This window comes from Pogona vitticeps, chromosome 2 (genome assembly GCF_051106095.1).
Source record: "Pogona vitticeps strain Pit_001003342236 chromosome 2, PviZW2.1, whole genome shotgun sequence".
Lineage (NCBI taxonomy): Eukaryota > Metazoa > Chordata > Lepidosauria > Squamata > Agamidae > Pogona > Pogona vitticeps.
This window is the reverse complement of record NC_135784.1, coordinates 70,345,945-70,369,838: the sequence shown is the minus strand read 5'-3', so window position 1 is coordinate 70,369,838 and position 23,894 is coordinate 70,345,945. Positions and strand designations below refer to the sequence as shown.

Genomic DNA, 23,894 nt, shown 5'->3' with positions numbered 1-23,894 from the left:
CTTGGATTCATTTCACTGGGAGCTTTGCTACGAGTGTTCCTGGTGGCAATTCCCACCTCTGAGAAATGACTGGAGAATTTCTCCTTCCCCTGAGAAATTCGGTGCAGTGGTGCCCACAATTCCCTACCCGCAGGCAGAGCGACTACAACTCCCATAATGCCCAGCCAGCAACGGCATGGGCTATTCCAGGAGCTGTGCAAGCTCCACTTGTAAAGCTGGACTACCCGTCCGCCCCCCCCCCCCCGCGCGCTTGACGCCCTTGCGTTGTTCCATACAAAGAATGAGGAAGCGCCGCAGCTTCTCCTCCGCCGAGCGCCCGGAGGGGAGACGCGCCACCGCCGAGGGAGGCGCCGCCCGCTGGCCTTCTGACGTCCCTTCGCCCCGCCTGTGCCGGAGTTTTCCGGCCCGCAGCTACGCCGTGTGGGCCGGCGAGGGAAGCGCAGGCCGGCGGTTCGGGTGCTGCGGAGTGCGGAGTGCGGGGACGGCCCTGCGAGGAGGAGGAGGAGGAGGATGAGCGCCGAATCCCTGACGGTGGACTGCATCATTCACATCTTCTCCTACCTGGAGGTGCCGGAGCTGCTCCTAGCGGCTCAAGTGAATAAGGTACCTACCTGGCCAGCCCCCGGCGCTACCGCTGACCCTTCCCCGCCCCTCACCCGCTTTTGTCCCTGGCGGGGGAAAGATCCGGGGTGCCTCGTCCCCTTCCCTGCCCGCCTGCTCCCTCCGCAAAGGCGGGAGCAGCGGCTCCCTATTTTCTAAAAAAAATAAAATAAAAGGCCCCGCACTTTCGCAACGTCGTTCGGGGATGGGGGGGAAATGAATAGGCTTTTCCGATCGGCTGCAGCTCCGTGGGCAGGGCCGTCCTTTCCCTTGTCCCTTCTTCTTCCTTCCTGTCGAGCTGGATCCCTTCCTTGGCATGTAAGAGTAGGGGCGACGGGAGAAGTCCGGGTCCCGAAAGAGTACGGACACAAGAGACGCGGCCAAAGGGTGCGTGGGTCGTGGGAGTGGAGCGGCGACCCCGCGCCCCTTTTTTTTTTCTCTCGCGGGCAGCCTCGCGCTAAAGCAGTTCTTGATAGGACTGCGTGCAGGATTGGGCACCCGGCGACGACGGAGCAACCAGGCGCGTTGATGGACCGGCGAGAGAGAAAAAGCGAAGGGGGTGGAAAGGCACCTCCCGCTTCCGGGGGCCGAGGAGGCTTTTGTTTGTCTGCCGGACCCACCTCGGTTGCCTTCGAGTTTGACTCAGGGCGGGGGGGGGCAGCTACAGGACCACCACCACCCCCCAGCGAAGACTAATGATTTTACTCGGTATGAGCTTTAGTGGATCAAAATCCACTTCCATACACTAAAGAAAACGGTTAGTCTTGAAAGTGCTATATTTCACCTTCACCTCCGCCTCCCTCCGCCCAAACATGACTACTGTACTTCTTTGGAAATTCCCTATCAGTGTAGCTATGTCTTTTGGAATCCTAAATTCATGGTTTTGTGAGAACTTTAGAATTTCCCCCTACAAACCCCTTCTGGCGTGGTACAAGGGAGAGCAACAGAGCTTGCTAAAAAGATACAGTAGTTCTGAGTACTGCACCAAACTCTATATGCCTAGATAGAGCCATGATAGTTAAAGTGGAATCAAACAGCTACAATTGTGTAGCATAGATGTTGTTGTTTAGTCCGTGTCCGACTCTTCATGACCCCATGGACCAGAGCACACCAGGCCCTCCTGTCCATCTCATCCTTTGGGATTGGCATGTAGACGGATCTTTTCCAATCCTCTGGCCACTGCTGAATTTTCCTATAAGAAGTTGATGATCTTAGCCACAAGCAACTCCAGGTCTTGTTTTTGCTGACTTTATAGTCTCTCCATCTTTGGCTGCAGAGAACATAATCAATCTGATTTCAGCATTGCCCATCTGGTGATGTCCACGTGTAGAGTCCCCTCTTGTGTGGTTGGAAAAGAGTGCTTGTGATGACCAGCTTGTTTTCTTGACAAAACTCGAATAGCCTATACCCTCTTTCGTTTTGAACTCTAAGACAAAACTTACCTGTTGTTCCTTTTATCTCTTGACTCCCTACTTTAGCACTCCAGGCTCCTATAATGAGAAGAACATCTTTCTTTGGTATCAGTTCTAGAAGGTGTTGTAAGTCTTCATAGAATTGGTCAATTTCAGCCTCTTCAGCATCAGTGGTTGGTGCATAAACTTGTATTATTGTGATGTTGAAAGATCTGCCTTGGATTTGTATTGAAATCATTCTATCATTTTTGAGATTGTATCCCAGTACAGCTTTTCCCATTCTTTTGTTGACTACGAGGGCTACTCCATTTCTTCTACAGGATTCTTGCCCACAATAATAGATATGATAATCGTCTGAATTAAATCCGCCCAATCCTGTCCATTTTAGTTTACTGACGCCCAGGATGTCAATGTTTATTCTTGCCATCTCCTGTTTGACCAATCCAGCTTACCAAGGTTCATAGATCTTACATTCCAGGTTCCTATGCAGTATTTGCAGCATCGGACTTTCCTTTCACTTCCAAGCGGGTTTGCAGCTGAGCATCCTTTCAGCTTTGGCCCAACCACTTCATTAGCTCTGGAGCTACTTGTGCTTGTCCTCCACTCTTCCTCGGTAGCATGTTGAATGCCTTCCGACCTGAGAGCTCATCTTCCAGCGTCATATCTTTTAGCCTTTTGTTTCTGCCCATGGAATTTTCTTGCCAAAGATTCTGGAGTGGCTTGCCAGTTCCTGCTCCTGGTGGATCGCGTTTAGTCAGAACTCTCCACTATGACCTGTCCATCTTGGGTGTCCCTGCATGGCATCACCCATAGCTTCTCTGAATTTCTCAGGCCCCTTTGCCACAACAAGGCAACAATCCATGAAGGGGTAGCATAGATACTATATTATTATTCAATATTATTATTATCATTCAATATTATTGTGATGACAGCAGAATTCAGCATTTTGTAAGCCAGCTCAAAAAATAGGGTGCCCCCCAAAAAAAACATTAATACTTGTTGAGAAACGGCCCTGACCATTGTTTTGTGTTTGGTTGAGAACTGGTTAAGTGATGAAATAAGCAGACAGCTTCTGGGATTTTCCCTTGTGTGGTGTCGCTTTGTGAACAGTAGTGAGCAGAAGAGAGTAGACCATCTTGACTGCTTTGTTGGTGTTGTCACCATTCAGACTACCGTTTACTATATAAAGCTTGGCATCCTTTTTCCTGCTGGCAATGCAGGCACAATATTGTGCAGCAACACTGGGACATTTCCTGGATTTTTGAATCATGGGTACAGAAACACAATATCCCATATTCATAAACCAGAGGTTTTTTTAAAAAAAGAATATATGTATTAGGAAAGGCTTCATCAGATGAATGGTTATACCAGCAATATTACCAGTAACATTATCAATGTGTCAGTGATTCATATCAGTGTTTAAGGCAGAAGTCTTAGAACGGTGAATGTGTGTGGGTGTTCATCTGTGGGTGAACTGTAATTTCCATGGTCCCTCTTCCCCAGATTATACAGGCTGGATCTAATAGCAGATGTAGTCTAGCAACAGAGGGACCACTCTGTACCCACCCAAGCATCTTTTTTTCTTGAAATATTCTGCAGTAGCAAAGTGTGCTTAAACTATCTCATGCACGCTTGTCTGGTAGTAAACGTGATTAAATACTCTCGGACTAATAGTTGTTTCTGACTCAACAGACAACTCTACTGTATGAATTAATGACCTGCACAAGGTCCTATTGTTAACAACCCTGCTCAGTTCTTTAAAAGTAAAGGCTGTAGTGTCCTTTACTGCAGTGGTCCTCAACCTTGGGCCTCCAGATGTTCTTGGACTTCGACTCCCAGAAATCTTGGCCAGGAGAGGTGTTGGTGAAGGCTTCTGGGAGTTGTAACCCAAAAACATCTAGAAGTCCTAGGTTGAGGATCACTGAGTCAATCCATCACAAGTTTGCTCTTCTTCTTTCTATCATTACCCCTTTCCCAACAGTATTGCCTTTTTCACCCAGTTGATTCTTCTTGTGATCTATTCAATTAAGGAGAATCTTGCCATTTTATTCTAAAGTAGCCCAGGAGCTTACTTATGTGTAAAAAGGCATATGACTGAACTGTATAGGTGCCAGGAATTCCTGCAGATTCGAGTCTTGAAGGCATCTATTCTGGGAGCCTTTTGAAACTGCTTCTAAAAGCCGTTGTTCTTTCCCCTTTCAGACATGGAACGAAGCAGCAGAGACCACATTTCTTTGGAGGTGAGTACTTCCCTCTCACCTTGCATTTAAGAAATATGAAAGCAAAGCATTTGAGGTTGTACACCTTCCTCTTCCCCATTCTTAACATCAGTTGCTGGGGAGCATGTGTAGAAGGTTACCACTGCCCTCACCTCCTGCTTTTGGGGTTCTTAGAGGCATCTTACTGGCCACAGTAGGAAACCGGATATTGGACTAGATGGAGCCTTTGAGAAGATCCAGCAGGGTCTTCAAGAAGCCTATAAACAATATGTTAGAATAAAAGCCCTATCTTGTTATTATTCCCCAGCTACTCAGAAACATGGGTATACATTGGAATCAAGGGAGGATGTTCCCTGCTGACTCCCTATTTATTTATTATTTTAATTTACACACACACACATTGTACTGTGCGTCTGAATCAGGCTAACTTGCTACTGTGCAGCTTTGCTTCTCCCTCACTGGAAAAAAAATCATGTGGAACTCTTAATCAAATATTATAGGAGGAACTAGAAAAAAATTAAAAGACAGTTGTGAAAAACAAAAACTGGTCTCTGCATGAATCAGAATTTTGACTGAGAGCATGGAAAGGAAAGGAAATACTGTATATCTATCAGTGTTGTAAATTGTATGAATTTAAATATATAAACAAATGTGTAAGTAATATTGTCTCTGTTAATGTTAATAGAAATATGTGTCTAAGACGATGGGCTTTTTGCAATATATCTGTGATCCCAGGAATGCAGACCTGGAAAAAGTACTACCTCCATCGCTCTAATCTTGAACACAAGATGGCATTGGGAAGGCCTTCAGTTGACTATACATGTAAAGCTCTGCGAGGACATAAAGGTATGTGAAGTGCAATAAAAAGTCTAGCATTTAAGTTGCTAGAACAGAATACACATACTGTCCTTCCTAGAAGTGCACACTATGACCTATTTTACATGTCACAATAAACCATGATTCCTCTTGTAAGCAATTGTGGTTAAACAAGCCATGTACCTTTTCTCCATGATTTATTTATTGTGATATCTGATCACTCTAGCTTGTTTCTCCTTGCAACAAGCAAAAATAAAAATGTACAGCAAACCATGGTTTACTTCTCTGTCTTGTTGAGGAAGATTAAACTATTATAGTAGATCTGGATGTCACGATAAACCATGGATGTTGTGGATAATTGGCAATTCCTTTTTGGTTAGCAGAGTACAGTATCAGGTGCAAATAACAACTGCACAGAGAAAGCATAAGAGAATAGCTCAAGTCTCAGAGCTCCCCCCCTTCACAGTAACAAACACTTTATATGTTCAAAATCACCCTGGAAGCATTTCAAGTAGAAAAAGGGGGAAAGTATCTTTACTTACAATTGCAATCAATAGTTACCAACAAAAGAATAAAAGGAAGGCTGCAGTCTCCACACATGTGAAAAACTGCCTCAATAACCGCATGGTCAAGATTGATCAGGAGCAGAGATGGCAAACAAAGCAAGCAAGACAAACAGGAAGAAGAGGGGCAGAACTACTGGACTTTTTATTATATGCTGGAGGTGGGAAACAAGAGTTCTGCTAATTGGTTAGTGGCAAAAAGAGACAGTCAGCTTGTAAGAGCTCCCTCCTATTAATACCCAGTGTTAATTGCATGAAAGATTGTTATTATTCCAACACTTCAAGGTTTGTTTGTTTTTTTATTTTATTTTATTTTATTTTATTTGTACCCTGCCTATCTGGTCATTGCGACCACTCTAGGTGGCTTCCAGACAAATAAAAATACAAAAAACAAATACATATAGCAAAATAAAAAATATATAAAGCAATAGACAATAAGCAATAAGCAATAAACATATACTTCAAGATGGCAAGATGACAAAGAATAAATGGAGAAAGAAGAATTAAGTATTATCTGGAGGGAAGGTTTGCTTAAACATCCAAGTTTTTAGTTGGGTCTTAAAAATACCCACACAAATCTCTGGAGGGAGGTTGTTCCATTTCCGTTATAAAATATTGGCAAACTAGTATTCTCATGAAGTTTTATTTAAAAAACATTTGAGAACAAAGACCTAAATCCAATTACTTAGTCCAAATCAGAGTCGATTGTTAAACTAGTCATTGAATCATAATAATGTAAATTCCATTAATTAAATTAATCTTTCTTAATAGGATTACTAATTGGATTCAGGCTCAATTGTACCTTGAGACTAGGGAATCCAAGGCAACATTATTTTCAGCATTTGTCATAGCCTGTCAAAACCTGTTTTAAACAACAGTTTGGTATGAGAGCAGCCAGTTAGCAAAGCCTATACAGTGGTGCATCACTTGACGATGATAATCCGTTCTGTTCAAATCGCAGTTAAGTGAAATTGTCGTCAAGCGAAATTAAAAAAACAATTGAAATGCATTGAAAACTGTTCAATGCGTTCCAATGGGCAAAATACCTCATTGTGCAGTGAAGATCCTCCATAGGGCGGCCATTTTCCGGTGCCTGTTAAGCGAGGAATCTGTCCTAAAAACAGCGGGGAGCCATTGTGCACAGTGGGCGGCCATTTTGCAACCCGCCAATCAGCTGTTTGGAAATCATCGTAATGTGAACAATTGGTTCCCAAAGCAGGGAACCGATTGTTGTGAGGTGAATTTTGCCTATAGGAACATCCTTTTGCGATCGCAATAGCGATCGCAAAAAACCATCGTAAGGCGGATTCGTCGTTTAACGAGGTAATCGTTAAGCGAGGCACCACTGTATACAGCATGGCAGTTGTCTCAGCCATTGTTTTCTAAAGTGGCCGACATCGTGAAGCATGCTCATTTGTAGGATCATTGAAAGTCAGAGATGACTTGACAACACACAAGAACAATATAAGTATGAATTATCATCAAGCAGTTCTTTGATTTATACTATACCTGTACTAATGACTGGACTCAAACTATAATCATTGGCCAAAATCCTGTACCATAACAATGGTACAGGATAGGACCAAAGGATAGTGTCTTAAATTGCAGCAGCTAATTAACATGTCCTCACTTGGCTTCCCCAGTGCTTACCAGTTGGGTTGCTGGGCTCATGAACAAGACTCCAAGTACAGTGGTGCCTCGCATAGCGAGGTTAATTGGTTCAAAAAAAAACATCGCTATGGGAAAACATCGTTAAGTGAAACGTGTTTTCCCATAGAGATGCATTGAAAACCGGATAATCCGTTCCAATAGGAACGGATTATCCGGTTTTCTCCCCCACTATCGGGCGCAGCCCTTTGGGAGAAGCCTCGGGGGAGGGGGGGAAGACGGCATCGGCTCCTGCCTTCTCCCCCACCACCTGGCTTCTCCCAAAGGGCTGCCCCGACTGTGCTTGCAGCAGCGGAAGAGGTGCCCGGTGGAGGAGAAGGCAGGAGCCGATCTGTCATTTCTCCTCCACTGGGCACCTCCTCCGCTGCTGCGAGCAACTTCGGGGCAGCCCTTTGGGAGGAGCCGGGCTGTGGAGAAGAAAGGGAGAAGCCCATCCAATCTCCCCTCCCAACCATCGGAGTCCGGCCATGCCTCCCACCCCCACCCCCACCTCCTGCGGCTTGAGAAGGGTGGGAGGCATGGCCGGACTCCTCGGCAGGCACCGCGGCTCCGATCCGATCGGAGCCGCGGTGCCTGCCAAGGAGTCCGGCCATGCCTCCCACCCCCACCCCCACCTCCTGCGGCTTGAGAAGGGTGGGAGGCATGGCCGGACTCCTCGGCAGGCACCGCGGCTCCGATCCGAGCCGCGGTGCCTGCCAAGGAGTCCGGCCATGCCTCCCACCCCCACCCCCACCTCCTGCGGCTTGAGAAGGGTGGGAGGCATGGCCGGACTCCTCGGCAGGCACCGCGGCTCAGATCAGATCGGAGCCGCGGTGCCTGCCAAGGAGTCCGGCCATGCCTCCCACCCCCACCCCCACCTCCTGCGGCTTGAGAAGGGTGGGAGGCATGGCCGGACTCCTCGGCAGGCACCGCGGCTCCGATCCGATCTGAGCCGCGGTGCCTGCCAAGGAGTCCAGCTATGCCTCCCACCCACCCCCCACCTCCTGCGGCTTGAGAAGGGTGGGAGGCATGGCCGGACTCCTCGCAGGCACCGCGGCTCGGATCGGATCGGAGCCGCGGTGCCTGCCGAGGAGTCCGGCCATGCCTCCCACCCTTCTCAAGCCGCTGGGGGTGGGGGTGGGAGGCATGGCCGGACTCTTCGGCAGCCGCCGCGGCTCAGATCCGAGCCGCGGTGGCTGCCAAAGAGTCCGGCCATGCCTCCCACCCTCCTCAGGCCGCGGGGGGACGGTGGTGGGATCCATCCGGATCCCCCTACCCTCTCCCCGCGGCTTGGATCCGACCCGCGGCAGGCTACCCCATGCATGGTCGGACTCCTGAGAGTCCGACCATGGCCGGGGAAGCCGGCCGTGGGGAAGGGGAATCCCAGCGGTGGCCTCGGAAGGACCCTTCGGAAGGGTCCTTCCGAGGCCACCGCAGGCATTTTCCCCCAGCTGAGCTGCGGGAGCACTCCTTCGGAGGCTCCCGCCGCTCAGCTGGGGGAAAATGGTGCCTATGGGGAAAACATCGCAAAGCGATTTTTCCCCATAGGCAACATCGTTATACGATCGCAAAAGCGATGGCAAAAATGCCATCGCTATGCGAATTCATCGTTAAACGGGGCACTCGTTGTACGAGGCACCACTGTACAAACTTGTTAATAAGCAGCAATTAGCTGTTATGTGTTATGCCCTTTTCCTTCCATTGATATAAATGTGGAAGAGAAATTTGACCATTCTACCTTAAAACTAAATCCAGTGAAATCTATTTCCATGTATATATGTTTAAGAAGAGCCATGAGGAAACATAGCCAGACTGTAGGTGTGAGGATAATGTGTTACATATATGACCAGTGCAAAACATAGATAAATCAAATATGTACTCTATGTGTAATACAAAGTGCAGAAACTACAGTACTGTCCCCCAGCACCATCATCTGGACCTGATCAACCAGGTAGGAGGGGAACCACAGTAAAATGGTGCCTCCCATCCAATTTGTCCAGAAGGACCCTATGGTTGATGGTGTCGAATGCTGCTGAAAGGTCCTGGAGAATCAATAGGGATGCATTGCCCCTTTCTCTCTCCCAGCAAAGGTCGTCAGAGCGACCAAGGCAGTTTCCATCCCATAACCTGGCCTGAAACCTTATTGAAATGGATCTAGATAATCCGTTTCATCCAGGAGAGCCTCGAGCTGCCCAGCCACCACACGTTCCAACACCTCGCCCAGAAAAGGGAGATTCGCCACTGGTCGATAGTTGATCACTAGACCTGGGTCAGATTAGGCATTTTAGGAGTGGGCGAATCACTGCCTCCTTTAATGGGTCAGGGACCACTTCCTCTCTTGAGGAGTTGATGACCTCCAGGATCCAGGTGCAACCCCCCCCCCGGCAGATTCCTTTGTTACCCATGATGGGCAAGGGTCGAGTTGCAAAACGCTTACCAATCATTGCAAAGTGATGTTTTCCCATTTAAAACATCGTTATGCAATCGCTTTTGTGATCGCAAAAACTCAATCGCTATGCAGATTTGTCGTTAAACAAATCGCTCGTTAAGCGAGGCACCGCTGTAGTGGCAGAGTGTCCAAACTTTACCAGGAAATGGTCCGACCATTGAGAGTTAATTTTTGATAAGTGGAGTAGATTCTCTCTTGTGTACTGTGTATATCTGAACTCCTTTGCAATTCAAGATGTAGGCATGTTTACCAATTTAGCACTATTCTAACACTATTGTGAATTACTCTGAACATTAGATAAAACCAGAAAGCAAGTATCCTCCAGATAGCTAGTTCAGTTTTCATGGTGAAATGGTGGTCATTCTTGTAGTGCAGCTGAAATGAACTTGATATTCAACTCCCAACATGTTTTTGATTTCTAGAAATTATGATCCAAACAAGGTAATTGTTTCTCTGAAATTTTGTTATAGGCGTGATAAATGCTATGGCTTACCTGTCAGAGAATGAGCACACATTTGCAACAGGAAAGGTCAAGTCCATTATGTGCACCACATCTTCTGATGGCACTGTCAGAGCGTGGAATGTCCAAGAGGTAGGATGAAAGGGTGTGTGTAAGACGAATGCCATGATCCTAAATGTAGCAACATTTCAGATGCATGCAAATAAATATATATATATATAATATATATATATATATAAAAATATATATAAATATAACCAGCTTGCACTAATGTTATTTGCTCAATTACTACATATATTTATAGAGTGCTGTTGTGTCAAAATATTAAATGCAGTTTATATTTTAGAAACTTGCTTTTAAGAGGCAGAATTCTAAATGTATGCGAGGGAGGAAGAAAGAAAGCCCATCCAGGTACCCTACATTTTATATTGTTACATAATGAATTTACATAAGACCAGGTGGAGTTGTCACTACAGCAAACAATTCTGGTAGAAGAGCAGCAAAATGGGCAGATGGTTCCAGATACACAAGTGGAAAGTTGTTCTGTCTCTGCCTAGTAGAATAGTTCCTAATGAAGACTGTTCTGCAAAATGGAAGGTATAGATGATTTTAGGTGGGTGGAATGGAGAAACAACCCAGAAATGACTAGGCTGAATAACCCTGAGTGGGCATCATCCAGATATGTGAGGCTGCTGCTGCCAACAAGCATGGCCAACAAGATACTGGGAACTTTGTTTAACACAGTGGGAGAGTGCTGGATTGCAGGAGATGGCTAGGCCAAGGAAAAGGATGTAGAGGATGTTTATGCAAAGAAGCAGAAGTGATCTTTGTCCAGCTGGCGTCTTCTGTGTAACAGTAGACACATAAACATGGCCTTAAAATTGCCAAGAGTTGAATAGTCTTCACCAGGAAATTCCTGTAGATGGAGCAGTACACAGCGAGGGTGTGATGTGCATTGGAATCAGTGTATTTCATGAATTGATGGATTTCATATTAAACATGTCAAAATGGAATGTTACTTAGGACAAGATGTGTGGGTGGTACAAATTATTTGCTGTTAATTCAGATACAAGCTATGTGAACAACTGCAGATGAAGAGCAAAACTGGTGCGGTAGATAACATTAAATGGAAGGGCAAAATAATAAAATTAAAACTCTAGTTGTGTATTTTTAAGGCTGTTAGTATGATAGGAGAAAGGTACTGTTTTCCAGCGGCTTTGCTACTTCATAGAAGCTCAGTTTCACAATATTGTGCTTGTTGTGCTGTTGAATGTCATGGCTGTTGACCTCTGGTGTTGCTTACCGTAGTTGCACTTCCACTATTCCACATATACACTTGTGGTGGGCAAAGTGTTGCACTCAAGATGTTGCCTGACTGCAACTCCTTGCATGCCTTACTGTTGGCTTTACTCACCAGGCCTGATGGGAGCTAAAGTCGAAACACCTAGACAGCTACACTTTACCCACACCTGATGATATGCTGGGAGGTTTTAATATTTTTGTAGTTTGGTGCCTCCAGAATGCCAACCTGGTCTCTCCATCCAAATCCAAGGAAAATGTTTTCTATTTCATCTCACTATCTGGTGTTGATAGGGTCAAGTGCACTCAGTTAGTTGAAAAGAAGATCGGACAGTACGGATTCAGTTTATGCTTCAAGGTGACTACATTCCCATTAATAGATTCAGGTTCACAATTTGGAACTGATTCATCCCTGAACTTGAATGATTAAGTTTCAGCAGTGCCCAGGTTATGGACAGTTGAGGCTTGACCACCATTCCCATTCTTGGACAATTTGTATCTAGTCAAAGTGACACATACCTGAATTCCATCCTGTGGGGACTGCTGGAGTATTGTATATGGGTTACCTTTCAAGAGTGTTGTGACCAGGAATGGCTAGAGGAAGCCTGTGAAACCTCTTAATAACAACTTAATGGGCTAACACACTTTGGTTGCCTGCCTGACCTTAGTCTCATCATCATGGAAAGAATAACCTGATGATGATGCAATAAAGTGTCTTTTTGTAGCCTCTCAGACAAATTCATTTTACTTTTAGGCAGACTTTTGCCATGTAAGCTAGTCTGTTGTTGAAAGGAAAACTCAGGTGCTGGCTTTACCTCTTATTTACTGGTGTGTTTTTCTTTTTACTTGACTAGTCTTTATATTATAATTAGGATTTTGTTTCTAATTTTCTATTCTGTTGTTTTTTTTTTAAATGGAAGGGCAGGACATAAATACAATAAATAAATGGTGACAGGTTCCAAAAAGGTAAGGAGGGATTAAGGAAATGATTGGGCAACTTCTTCTAAAGCAAAACATTGCTATTGCATTTCCCTTTTCAACAAAGGTGGCTAATAAGAATAGAAACTAGAACATACATTGTCATGGTAATGTTTAATATTTAAAAATGCACACCAAATCCAGACCATACACTAGAAGGAAGTTCACATTTTAGAAAAATACATATCAGCTAGCACAATTTTTAATTTGTTATTATTTTTGTCAGGGTACACAGATTTGGTCAAGTCTACAACAGGAAGCCCCACTCATAAATATTATCACATTTCCTTCATATAAGCGAGCAGCTACCATAGACTCTCAGGGGATGATCAAACTCTGGCATGGAGATACGGGGGTACAGCTTGCTACATTTTCGGTGTCATCCACAGAATGCTCTATGGTTGGCTACACGATTGACAGTAAACCATTCCTGACGGTGAGTACAGCATTAACTGAACTTCCCAACAGGTGCCCTGTGGTCAAATACCTACTGAAAACAATGCATTTCAAAGATGCAGAAACATAAGATTTGATCAGATCAGGGTCTCCTTGTACCACAGGTATTAGAGGACTTACATAAAATTGGCTGTTTACTGGTGGACAATTCTGCTTTTTGTCCAACTCCAAGGTTTTGTAAGGAGATTTAAGAAGCCTATAGTATCTCTGAAAATGCTGAATCATTAACCATATTTTTAAATGCCTCCCTTTGGTTTAGGTAGGCACTGGACAAGGTGTACTTTACACATTGGGAGCTGCTGATCTCAGCCAGATTTTACGCTCAAAAGTCTTTCAGACTGGTGGCATAGACTTGTCGCATTGTTCACCAGATGGGCAGTGGATTGTTATTTGCCCAACAGATCCTGCCTGTTCACTCAAGGTAAAGTTATGCTAATGTGTATTTGGTGAGTTTTAGTTTTCAGCCAACACCTTGATGAAGGGAAACCTTGCAATCTTGGTACACAGGAAAGACTAACTGCTGCTCAGTCAGCAGATTAACTACTAGTTCTTTTTACTGGGCTTTCAAAAGCCTAAGAAATTCCAACATCTCAAATACAATCATGTATTTCACATACTAATCCAGTCTGGGCCTGAGAACATTCAAACTATCAAGTCTGGAGCATGAACCTCACACTCAGTATTTGTCCTTCTGCTCCTTTTGTTTTCTTTTAAATCCAGTTGGTTAATTATGAAGTGCAGGTGCTCTTCATGGCAGTCCTCCTGGCTGTACCACAAGAATCCAAAATATGTAGCAAAGACAAGAATCTTGTGCAACCTGGAAAACTCAACTTTTCTTTGACAATATAAATATACACCAATTCCTCTAATTTAGTTTAAGCTATCCTTCTGGAAACTTCTTAAGGAAGAATTACTGCATACATATGTGCCAGATACCATTTCTCATTTTTCAGTTCTAGAAATGTGGTTCTTAACAGTGGCCTAGATGCAAAGAGCCATGCTACTAACTTCACCCCCAAGCTGGCACATCTAAAACACAAGCTTCCAGTGCCACTTAAGCAAATTACTTTCAAGTGACAGTCATAGGCCCTCTGAAACTAAATGTTGAAAATAGCTCAAAACATAGCTTAGTGGTAAAGATTCCAGGTTTCATTCTTGACATTTCCAGACATAGCTGGTGAAAACATTCACCTACTCTTAGATAATCGTGTATAGACAATACTGAGAAGGACCAATGGCAGTTTCCTATCAAGTTATGCTCAGATGAAATTGGAAATAAAAGTCCTACATGGGAATGTCCAAGTACACCTAAAATGGGTTTATGAATCCTTTTTTGTTTGTTTTTTGTATACCAGGTATTTTACACACATTGTGCAACCAATCCAGATGATGAATTGATGTTATCTAGTCCTTTACCAGTCACAGATCACCGACTTGTCACCTGCTGGTTACCAGCTGAACCAGCAAGAATAGCCATAATGCATGATGATGGGATGAATTTTCGTATTGTGAGCTTTGATATAGTCATTGAGAAGAAGTCAAAATATAAAAGAAATATTGTAGGTACTTATCTCCATATTATTGTAACAGCAAAAGTGAAGGCATTCTGCTTATCCTTTATGTAGTAGTAAAAGTAGGAGGCATTCTAAAGTGACATTTTTCCTCTAAGTCACTCATGCCAAGTATCCAATATTAACAGCTGTTTCCAATCCTTTGCTGATACTCCATAGGTAAAACCTGTTTCAATAGCTTCCCAATTTTAGAATAGTATACTGTAGTTTCTTAAGTTTCTGTACCTTTTAAAAGGTACATTAGTTTGACAAAATCTGGGTCTGGTCAGTGGTCTGTGTGTACAACTTGATGCCTTCCTCCCCCTAGTTCTCTCTCCCCTCCCCTCAAAAAAGTTTGCACCAATTTTGAAAGGCCTTTTTTTAGAGTATCTCATACAGGTCTTGCCCACGTTCTGTGTAGCACAATGTTATTTCACACTGTGCTGATTCTGTGAGGACTTGTTTGTCCCTGGATCCTCTGAGCTTTGGGGAAACAGGTCAGGGTAAAATTTTTCCCATAAGATGACGTAGCTGGTTGAATACCTCAGTGAATTAGGTATCTAGCTACGAAGACAATGGTTGGGAGTTCATTTCCCCCATTCTGCCTCCCAGGAGAAAATATCAGCCTATGGAGCCTTGGGCACACTGCACAGTCCCAGGGTATTCTTGTAAGAAAGTAGTAGTAAATCATTTCTGAGTAGTGTCTATCTAGGAAACCCTGGCAGGTGTTACCAAGTCAGAAATGACTTGGTAACACATACTTTAATAGGTTGGTTTACGGAAAAACTCCCTCTCTCCACACACACACATTCCACTTTGACTATAACTCTCAAAAGATGATAATGAATTAAATTATTAGTATTTAATGCCGCAATACCTGTTAGTTTTGCTTTTGCTATTCACGCTGACATATTAACACATTCAAAACTACCTATTAGAATAATGCCAGAACAGACAGACAACTGCCATTAGTAGTAAACAAAGCCCTATACCCAGTGAGCAATTAGTTCCAATACAGAAGCGGAGATAATGTATAGTGGTGTTGCTGCAGTACTAGTTTGGGGAAAGGTTACAGAAAGAAAGGTGTTCTAAATGTCCTTTTTCTTCAAAAGCTCAGCAGGTTGCAAACTTCACATTGCCAACACAAGCACCATGGATGACAGAGAAGATCATGAAAGGATTTGGCAAACAAACAATTCTTATTGCAGCTGGACTGGAGCTGAAATTATACTCCCTGACAGGGACTGAATTAATGGCTTTCAAGGATCATCATAAAATTATTACATCAATCTGGGTGGTATAGTCAAACGCTACTGTTATTATCAATACTTTTTGCACACTATTCTTTATCTAAAAACATTTACCTCCTATTCTTGGTTGCAGGATCCTTTTCATGTTGTCACATCATCAATGGATCTCTCACTCAGAGTATATTCATGGAAAAATACCAACAAATCCCCTTCATTGATTAGTCGTTATCATTTACTGGGAGGGTCACACCGATGGTCAAGGTAAGTTCCCATTAAAAATTAATTTCAAGTTCCCTGTTGTCTCCAATTCTGATCTTTTAAGGTGACTAAATTACTTAAATGTACATTTATTACATTATCTTTCACACAATACCATAATGCAGAGTACCCATTTATCTGTGGGTTCATGACACCTACAGGAACAGAATGGCATTATGCCCAATCTCTGTGAGCAAAGTTGCACCCTACCAACAACTGCTGGTAGCAGTATGAGGAATGGTTGTGGTTCTGGCAACAGTACAATTTAATTCTAGTTCTGTGCCATGAATGATAAGCATCATTACACCATAAAAATTGGTTACACTTCATACATCTCACAAAGCAGGCTTTTAAGGTACCACAAGTCTTTGTTGCTTCTAACATGTAAACTCCACATCAAAGAGTAATACCTATCATATCCACAGTACACATGAAGGGGTTTCAAAGATGACTGCATACTATGCTTCTAGATGCTAATTTGAATGTTTCTGATGTCCACTAATTTCTTAAAATTCAAAGTAGGGAAATATGTTAAATACTTAATATAAAATTATATCATAAAAGCAACACTAAAAGAATGATAGATGGAAGTTCTGATGTATAAAGAAACTGGATTTGTTTTTTCTTTAATTGAATCTACTCATACAAAACCTCACTTGAGTAAAAGTTCATGGTGCATATGTACTCTTCCACGCATGATCCTTTGCTTTTAAGTCTTGAGCCTGTAATCAAACATACAACCTTATACTGAAACTAGGCAGAGGACCCACTGCAAGCACTAGAATTTAGTGTATCACCCTACTTTACTTTGTTATCATATATATTAACTCATTAGTTTTAAAGTAGGGCAAAACTAAAAGCATGTTTATGCCAGCATATTATTAACAGTTCCTTAATATAGAGAACATGTAATTTAAAATGCAGTAATGAACAGCATGAATTGGTTCAACATACAAGATTGTTTTGCTGATTACACAAATCTTTTTTTCTCTACTAGTGGGTTTAGAAGTGTGGCTTGCGATGATGTGAGCATCGTTGGCATAGTAGCTGGAACTGATGGGACAGACATTTTAAGAGCATACTCCTTTAATTTGTAAGATTTAACATTTCTATTTTACATTTCATATATTGGTTTTGTTTGTGTCATTTATGTTAAATCAAATCCATCATAAACTGCATTTGCTGAAAATAAGAGCATGCACTGAATTCAAGCTTTGTGATTACTATGTTACTGATAATAAACTATTATATATGAGTGGTGGTCACATGCCTTTTTTCTGATCTTCAGATACAAATAATTTAAACAAGTTCAATCCCTATTATGGACCTAATAGAACCAGTCTCACTCCTTCACAAGTGTGTCATAGATAATAATATATATGCAGCATTTCCCAAATTCTAGTACCGGAACACACAGTGGATACCCAGGAACCCAGAAAATATTACAGAAACATATGTAGAGCTGTTTCTATTGTGGGGGGGGGCAGCAAAAAGAGGGTTATTGCCCAAGGGTGAGACTGCAGCTATTCAATTTTGTCACTGCATTTCACACCTGCATGACAATTGAAAGTTTCAAATATTAAGTACAAAATATTAAGAGATAGCAGACAATTGAAATGTTGAAATCTGCCCTCTCACAGCTCATCCTTGCCTAACAAAACAAACAGAATGATATTTGACAACATTCAGAAAGGAAGCCCACATGCAAATTCACCAGCAATTAGAATAACTGCTGTAGACACAGGGAAAGACATTTAAAAAAAACAGCAAATTACAAAGCAATTTTGGTATACCCAGTTTGAATTTATTCTGCACCTCTTAAATACACAAGAGCCGATATTACTATTGCCTTGTTTGAAACCATCCCTACCTTCTTTCCCACCCAAGATGAACATCTTTTAAATATAGTGATGCCTCGCAAGACAAATTAATTCATTCTGCGAGTCATGTCGTATTGCAAAATTTTCGTCTTGTGAAGCGCGATACTAATGGTTGTGCGATTTAAAATAAACCAAAAAAAATATTGTCTTGTGAAGCATGGCCATAGAAAAAATCATCTTGCAAGTAATCAAAAATATCGCAAAACACTTTCGTCTTGCAAGTTTTTCATTGTGTGAGGCATTCGTCTTGCGAGGCATCACTGTACTTTGTTATGACAGAATTCTCTTGGCAAGAGAGCAAAGGATACACGTTGTCCAGTATAAGAAACTTTTAACAGTTCACATGTTATCTGGCTTACTCAAGCCATGGACAAAACTTCATAAGTTCTACAAATTTTATATAACAGCCTAATGGAAGGAAGATTTATATTGAAACTGTGTGATCCTGTTGTAATATTAAAGCCCTAAGAAAGGCAGCAGGTTGTATAGTTAACTCCTTGGGGGCAAAACCACTGCCCTAAAACTATGCAACCTACTACCTCTTCCTAGGAACCCACTATGTCTTCTGCAGTTCTTCCAATAATAAGTATATGAATAATGTGTATAAAACAGCCATAATGAAAAATTCCTTTTCTAAGGACAATGAAAAGTTGAAATAGTTGCATCTTGATTGTAGCAAGCATACTACAGCCTTGAGTATCTAGGGTTAAAATGGCAATATCCATTAAACCTTTTTAAAAAAAACAGCAGTTACTCTATTCAAGCCACATGGCATTTACGTTTGAAATATAGATAAATTGAGAAAATCATGAAGTAATTCACTCATGTTCTCCCTGTCTGTTCCTTCAGTAGGAACAACTTGCATGAGCACAACGAGCCTTGTTCACTAATAATAATGTGATTGCATCCATGAAGCAGTTTTAGTTATACAGATGAGTTTTCTTCAATATACAAGTTTCAAAAGATGACTATAAACATCAACACTGAATAGTAGCCCTGTCTTTCAAGTATATTTTCCTATATAACAAAGATTCCTGGTCATTTACTAAGAAATACTGCAGAAATTTTACTCCTCAGGGAAGGCAATAGATTGTATAGTTATCTCCTTAAGAGGGCAAAATAACTGCCCTACAACTATACAATCTACTACCTCAACCTGATAAGAGAAATTTAAAATATAATTCTACCTACACTTAATTTGTACTGAGGGTCCGCTTTCCTTTGAGTTGGATCTTGAGAACTTGTTTAACAGAAGAGGAGCATCCTGTCATCTTCCCCATCTGTGCCCCATGAAAATCAGTCCAGAGACCGTCCTCAAGCGTATGGGGACACTGAGCCAGCAACAAGAGAACTGGCCAAAATTGAGCAAGTCACCTTGTGCAGGAAGATTTCATGGCAGTTCCCCACAAGTCCATACAATTCAGGAACATTTATGGCCTTCCTATTTAAAGACACCTCCTATTACAAAAGGATACTGATGCCGTCGATGATTGTCTGCTTCTTTAGGAAAGACAGTAGACTGTATAGTTATCTCCCAGTGGTGGGTATGACCCTAAAACTATACAACCTACTACCTCATCCCACAGTGCAGTATCTACATTTAAGATGAAGATGGCTTTTAAGGATCAGTGATTCTTTTAAGTTTGGCAATTCAAGGACTTCTTCTGAAAACTTTGGCACAATACTCTTCATCCTGCTCCATGCTCAAACCTGAAAGGAGGAAGAAAACTGAATGAAAACCCTTCTCCAGAAGTCCAAATATTATTTCAACAATAATAAAATCTTGTATTATAAGACTACTGTCATGTAAAGACCTAGAACCTTTTTTCTGAATTTGGAGTAGTTAACTCTAGTTCAACCAACATTACCCTCACATTTAAATTCCACATACAAGGATGAGTGCCCTCTCCCCTGCCATTCTTGTCAATCTCTGCAAATGAAAGGCAATTACTGCAAAGGGGAACATTAGCTACTCGTGGAAAATCTCCTTCAGTATTTAGACTCCTTGGGAGGAAGGGATTTTATTATTTCGTTATTTTCTGACATCTGTTAGCACTATATGCACAGAGAACTCTTGATAAAGGCTATAGATTAAAATGATATAGGACGAAAGGAAATGCTGGCAATGAAGAATCTTGCCAATGAACTGGACTCCTTAGTACTACCTGTATTTTGAAATGCAACAGCCTGAATACTGCCAAGCACAAATGGAGGATCAAGTCTTGTGAGAATAGCAATGTGAGATAACATATTTGCACAATCACTGCCAGCATGCAAGCAGAAATCTGTTATGAACTGTAAGTGCAAGTCTGCTTATACTTGCCCAAAGGTATCCTCAATACCTGCTTCTAGCAGTGGTAGAAACATCAAGCCATAGTTACTACATCCACCGCCTAAGTAGTTGGACTACAATATATAGAATGGATTAAGCATACTGTACTTGCCTTTCCCTTGATAGAGACCAGGAACCTGTATAATATACATAGGTTTTAATAACCAATATTGTTGCCAACATTTACAAGTCTCCATGAACTGTAAATCAAAGACGAAAGGATCTTCCCTGCTCAACAGTCAAGAATAATTTATCCCAAATTTTTAAACTGTTGATATTGTACCCAAGTGGAAACAAGTCAAATAAAGAGTGGTACAGCCTGGTACTTCACTGTCTACAGATGAGAAACGGGTTTGACTTCTTTGGCATTTTTTAATTCTTTAGAATTTGTGTTGTTGTCCCATTTGCCTCAACTTACAAGTAACTACATTAGAACATTAGTTCAAATCCATTTTTACATTTTGTAGCTAAAGCAATCAGATTTTCCTACAGAACCTTTTATTGAAGATCAACACATTCAATAAAGAAGAAGCCAACAATATATGCCTTATAGTAAAACAGAGACTACCTGTTTCTACTTCACTCTGTGCATCCCTCTCCCCAAGATCTGCTGGGTTGGAGAACCTTCCAAAGCAGATCAAAGGAGCAGCTCAAGAAACATGGGGGAAGCAGGGAAGAAGAAACTCACTGTTAACTCTTTTACTACATAAAAAGCTAAGTCTCAAACTTACAGATAATTATGCTCAATAGCTGAATTTCTTCAACATGGGAAAAAACCCACATTGAAATGGAAGAAGGAATCCTGCCTATTTGGTCTATACATTAACAAAAGATATATCTGAAGTAAAAATGTTTAAAGCACTGTTGAATTGTTTATATCTAAGTGTTTTCTGAGAAATTACCATTTCATGGCGCTGCCTGAGTTAATTTGCAAACCAGTCAGAAGTCATAAACCTTCTGATCAATACAATACTAAGTAGCTGCAGAGAACAGAATGTTGCCTACTGCCCCATCACCAGGTTTTTGTGACTGCAAGATATCTTCCCTTCTGGACTTTCAGCAAGGCACTAGTATAATCACATTCAGAGCACTCCAGAAAACGTAGCAGGCACTTGCAGCACCCCACCTTGCAAGGTAAAAACAGTGCTACTGAGAGAAAAGGTATGTCATTCCAATGCACAGGAGGCATTAGCACCCAGGACCTCATGACATGGACAAAATTTGACTTGACACATTCATTTACTACAATTAAAATTAAATCTAACCAACTGGGACCTAGCTTGCTAAAGCTTTGCCTCGCCTTAGCATTAACACAATGTCTGCTGAAATATGGATTAAATACTTATACTACTCTTTTGCAGTATGAAATACAGAAACTTAAGTACCTTTCATTCAAAAATTCAAGACCACTGTTGACCCTCCCATAGCACCTACAGCTCAGGTTCTTGTTACACCACAAAACTTTCGTACCCTTAGAGGTGGAAATGTACCAAATACCCTGTATATCATTTTCTTAAGATCTACTTCTGAAAATTGTCCTAAAACTTTAATGCATCACACTACAGTGTCAGGTATACAGAAAAAACAAAATAGATACATCTGCCATGCAGACTGGTTTTTTTAAATCTAAACATTTCTACTGCAATATAGCACTTCAGACTGCACTCTAACAATATAAAATATTTCCAACAGTTCTTCCTATAGCATTCAACTGGCTCTGCAGTCAATTTTTCTCATTTAACATTAATTAGGTCTGTTTTCTACTGATAACATGGCAAATTTCTGGTCCAATCAAGAAAATAGATGTAGCTTCCCAATATAATGTTGAAATCTAAATATTAAATCAGATTTTAAAGGTTCATGCTGTCGTTAGTGCGTGCATATTTTAGATTCATATCCCACAAAGCTAATTCCTGAAAGTTATTCTGTTTGGGCTTATTTTTCACTTATCTCCAGAATTACATTCCTTTCTACTTCCTATAACAAGATCTACCAAACACCCCAGTTTCCACCCCTCCCCACAAGACAGACTGAACAATTTGGCAAAGAGTTTCACAAAACTTGTCAAGGATGAACAAGGATTTTAAACCAAAAGCTTTCCCAAGCACTTTTTCTTATCCTCTTTAAACCCAGCACATCTGAGATGAAGATTTTCTCTTTCTGTTTTAAAGAAAGGGATATTATTTTTACAGTCTGATGAGATTTGTGTCATACAGTACTGTATAAGGTACATTTCACAAAGGTAAGGCCAAGAATTCATTTTTACCTCCAGAGTATAATCAGGCAGCACTAAAACAGGAAGAATTGTATGGATCAAAAACAAGTTCCTCTCAAATCATAATTTGAAAAACTTAAAGCTTCAGTCATAACATGGAAGCTTGAATCTGAAGATTAAGCAGTGTCAGAAGCTGCAATCCTTAAGAAAGGCAGCAGGTGAAAGAAATACTCCACACACCATTCTAACCTTTGCCCTTCCAGAAAGTCACAACCGACCCTTACTCAGGAATAAGGGTCTCTTAAGAAAAGTATGATATAAAATCAAGCAGACCACCACCTTTCAGGAGAACATGGAGGCAATTCAAAAGTTACACCGTTTTTTCCGAAGCATTCTGGTGATACTCGACAACTCCTACAAGTCTCAGAAGCAGCGCCAAATGCTTGCTTTTAAGGGGAGAACCTCTTAAAGACCCGCTTACTGGCCAATAAACCCCGGCTGCCTTTCTCCAAAGGATCTCGGGCCTCCGCCTGCCACAGCAGCCACCAGGGAGAGCGCGCGGGAAGGAAAGGCGCAGCGCCTCGTGGTGAGGGAGCCGCTTGCCAAGAAGGAGCCCACCCTCCTTTTCTTCCTTCCTTTCTTTCTCTCGCTCCCTCTGGCCCTCCCACTCACCCAAGCCGGTCTCCAGTAGGACTCGGCTCCCCTCCGGGCCCGAGGCCGCCCCCGCCACGGAGAGGGACCAGCCCGGCAGCAGGCCTTCCCTCAACCCCCCCCCCCTCAAGGGCCCTCCGGGCCGAAGCGTGAGAGCCAATGCGCGCGCTCGGCTCGAGGAGGAGCGCGAGGAGGAAACAGCGACGGTTCTCGGCCGGCAGCAGGCGGGAAAAGAGGGGTGCCTCGAGCGGCGGGGCGGGGCTTAACCCCATCTCGCCTGGGAGTCCCCGCCGCGGCATCCCTTCCCGCCCCACCCCCTTCCTTCCCTCCATCCCTCCCTCCTTCCCAGCCAAGGTCTCTCTCCCTCACCCGCCATCGCTACCTTGCTCCCGGAAGTGACGCGAACCCTACGGGCAGCCTTCTCAACCTACCCCAATGTGGAGCGGAGCCCGGCGCCCAATCAGGTTCCGCCAAGTGGGCGGTGTTTTTTTCGGACCTTCAGGTTTGTCAGGGAAGGCGCGGCGAAAACGGGGGGGGGGGGGGAAGGGAGGTCGAGAAAGCATGAAGAAAAGATCTAGATCCAAAAGATGAAAAACGGGGACAAGTCTATGCCTAAAGGAAGAAGAGAGGCAGACCGCGGCAGGGGTCAAGAAGAAGCCATTCAGGCCTCCACCCTGTATCCTTCCGAATCGCCTCAGTGATAACAGGAGGAGCCTCGGTGGATTTCCCGCGCACGTCAAACGAACCGCCTCTCTTCCTAGATAAGGGCTGGTTTCTCTAGGTTATTTTTAAAAAAGTTTTCCCGCCCGCCCATCACACACACACACCCCTCAGCGTCCCACGACCGTTACCTGTACCG

The 23,894-nt window shown here is 42.8% G+C and overlaps 1 protein-coding gene across 3 annotated transcripts; it reads left to right on the top strand.

Moving 5' to 3' along the window:
- Positions 1–381: 381 nt before the first annotated feature.
- On the top strand, positions 382–17,212 carry FBXW12 (F-box and WD repeat domain containing 12). 3 transcript variants are annotated; one of them, XM_020798466.3, is made up of 10 exons: positions 382–603; positions 4,215–4,252; positions 4,917–5,077; positions 10,177–10,298; positions 12,670–12,879; positions 13,159–13,320; positions 14,255–14,462; positions 15,562–15,746; positions 15,833–15,960; positions 16,955–17,212. In XM_020798466.3, the coding sequence occupies exons 1-10, from the start codon at positions 511–513 to the stop codon at positions 17,052–17,054; spliced, it is 1,407 nt and encodes a 468-aa protein (XP_020654125.3). In that variant the 5' UTR covers positions 382–510; the 3' UTR covers positions 17,055–17,212. The 3 variants fall into 3 exon arrangements, with proteins under 3 accessions (XP_020654125.3, XP_020654126.3, XP_072845768.2); XM_020798467.3 differs by having other exon boundaries at positions 442–603; positions 4,967–5,077; XM_072989667.2 differs by lacking the exon at positions 10,177–10,298 and having other exon boundaries at positions 464–603; positions 4,967–5,077.
- Positions 17,213–23,894: the final 6,682 nt, after the last annotated feature.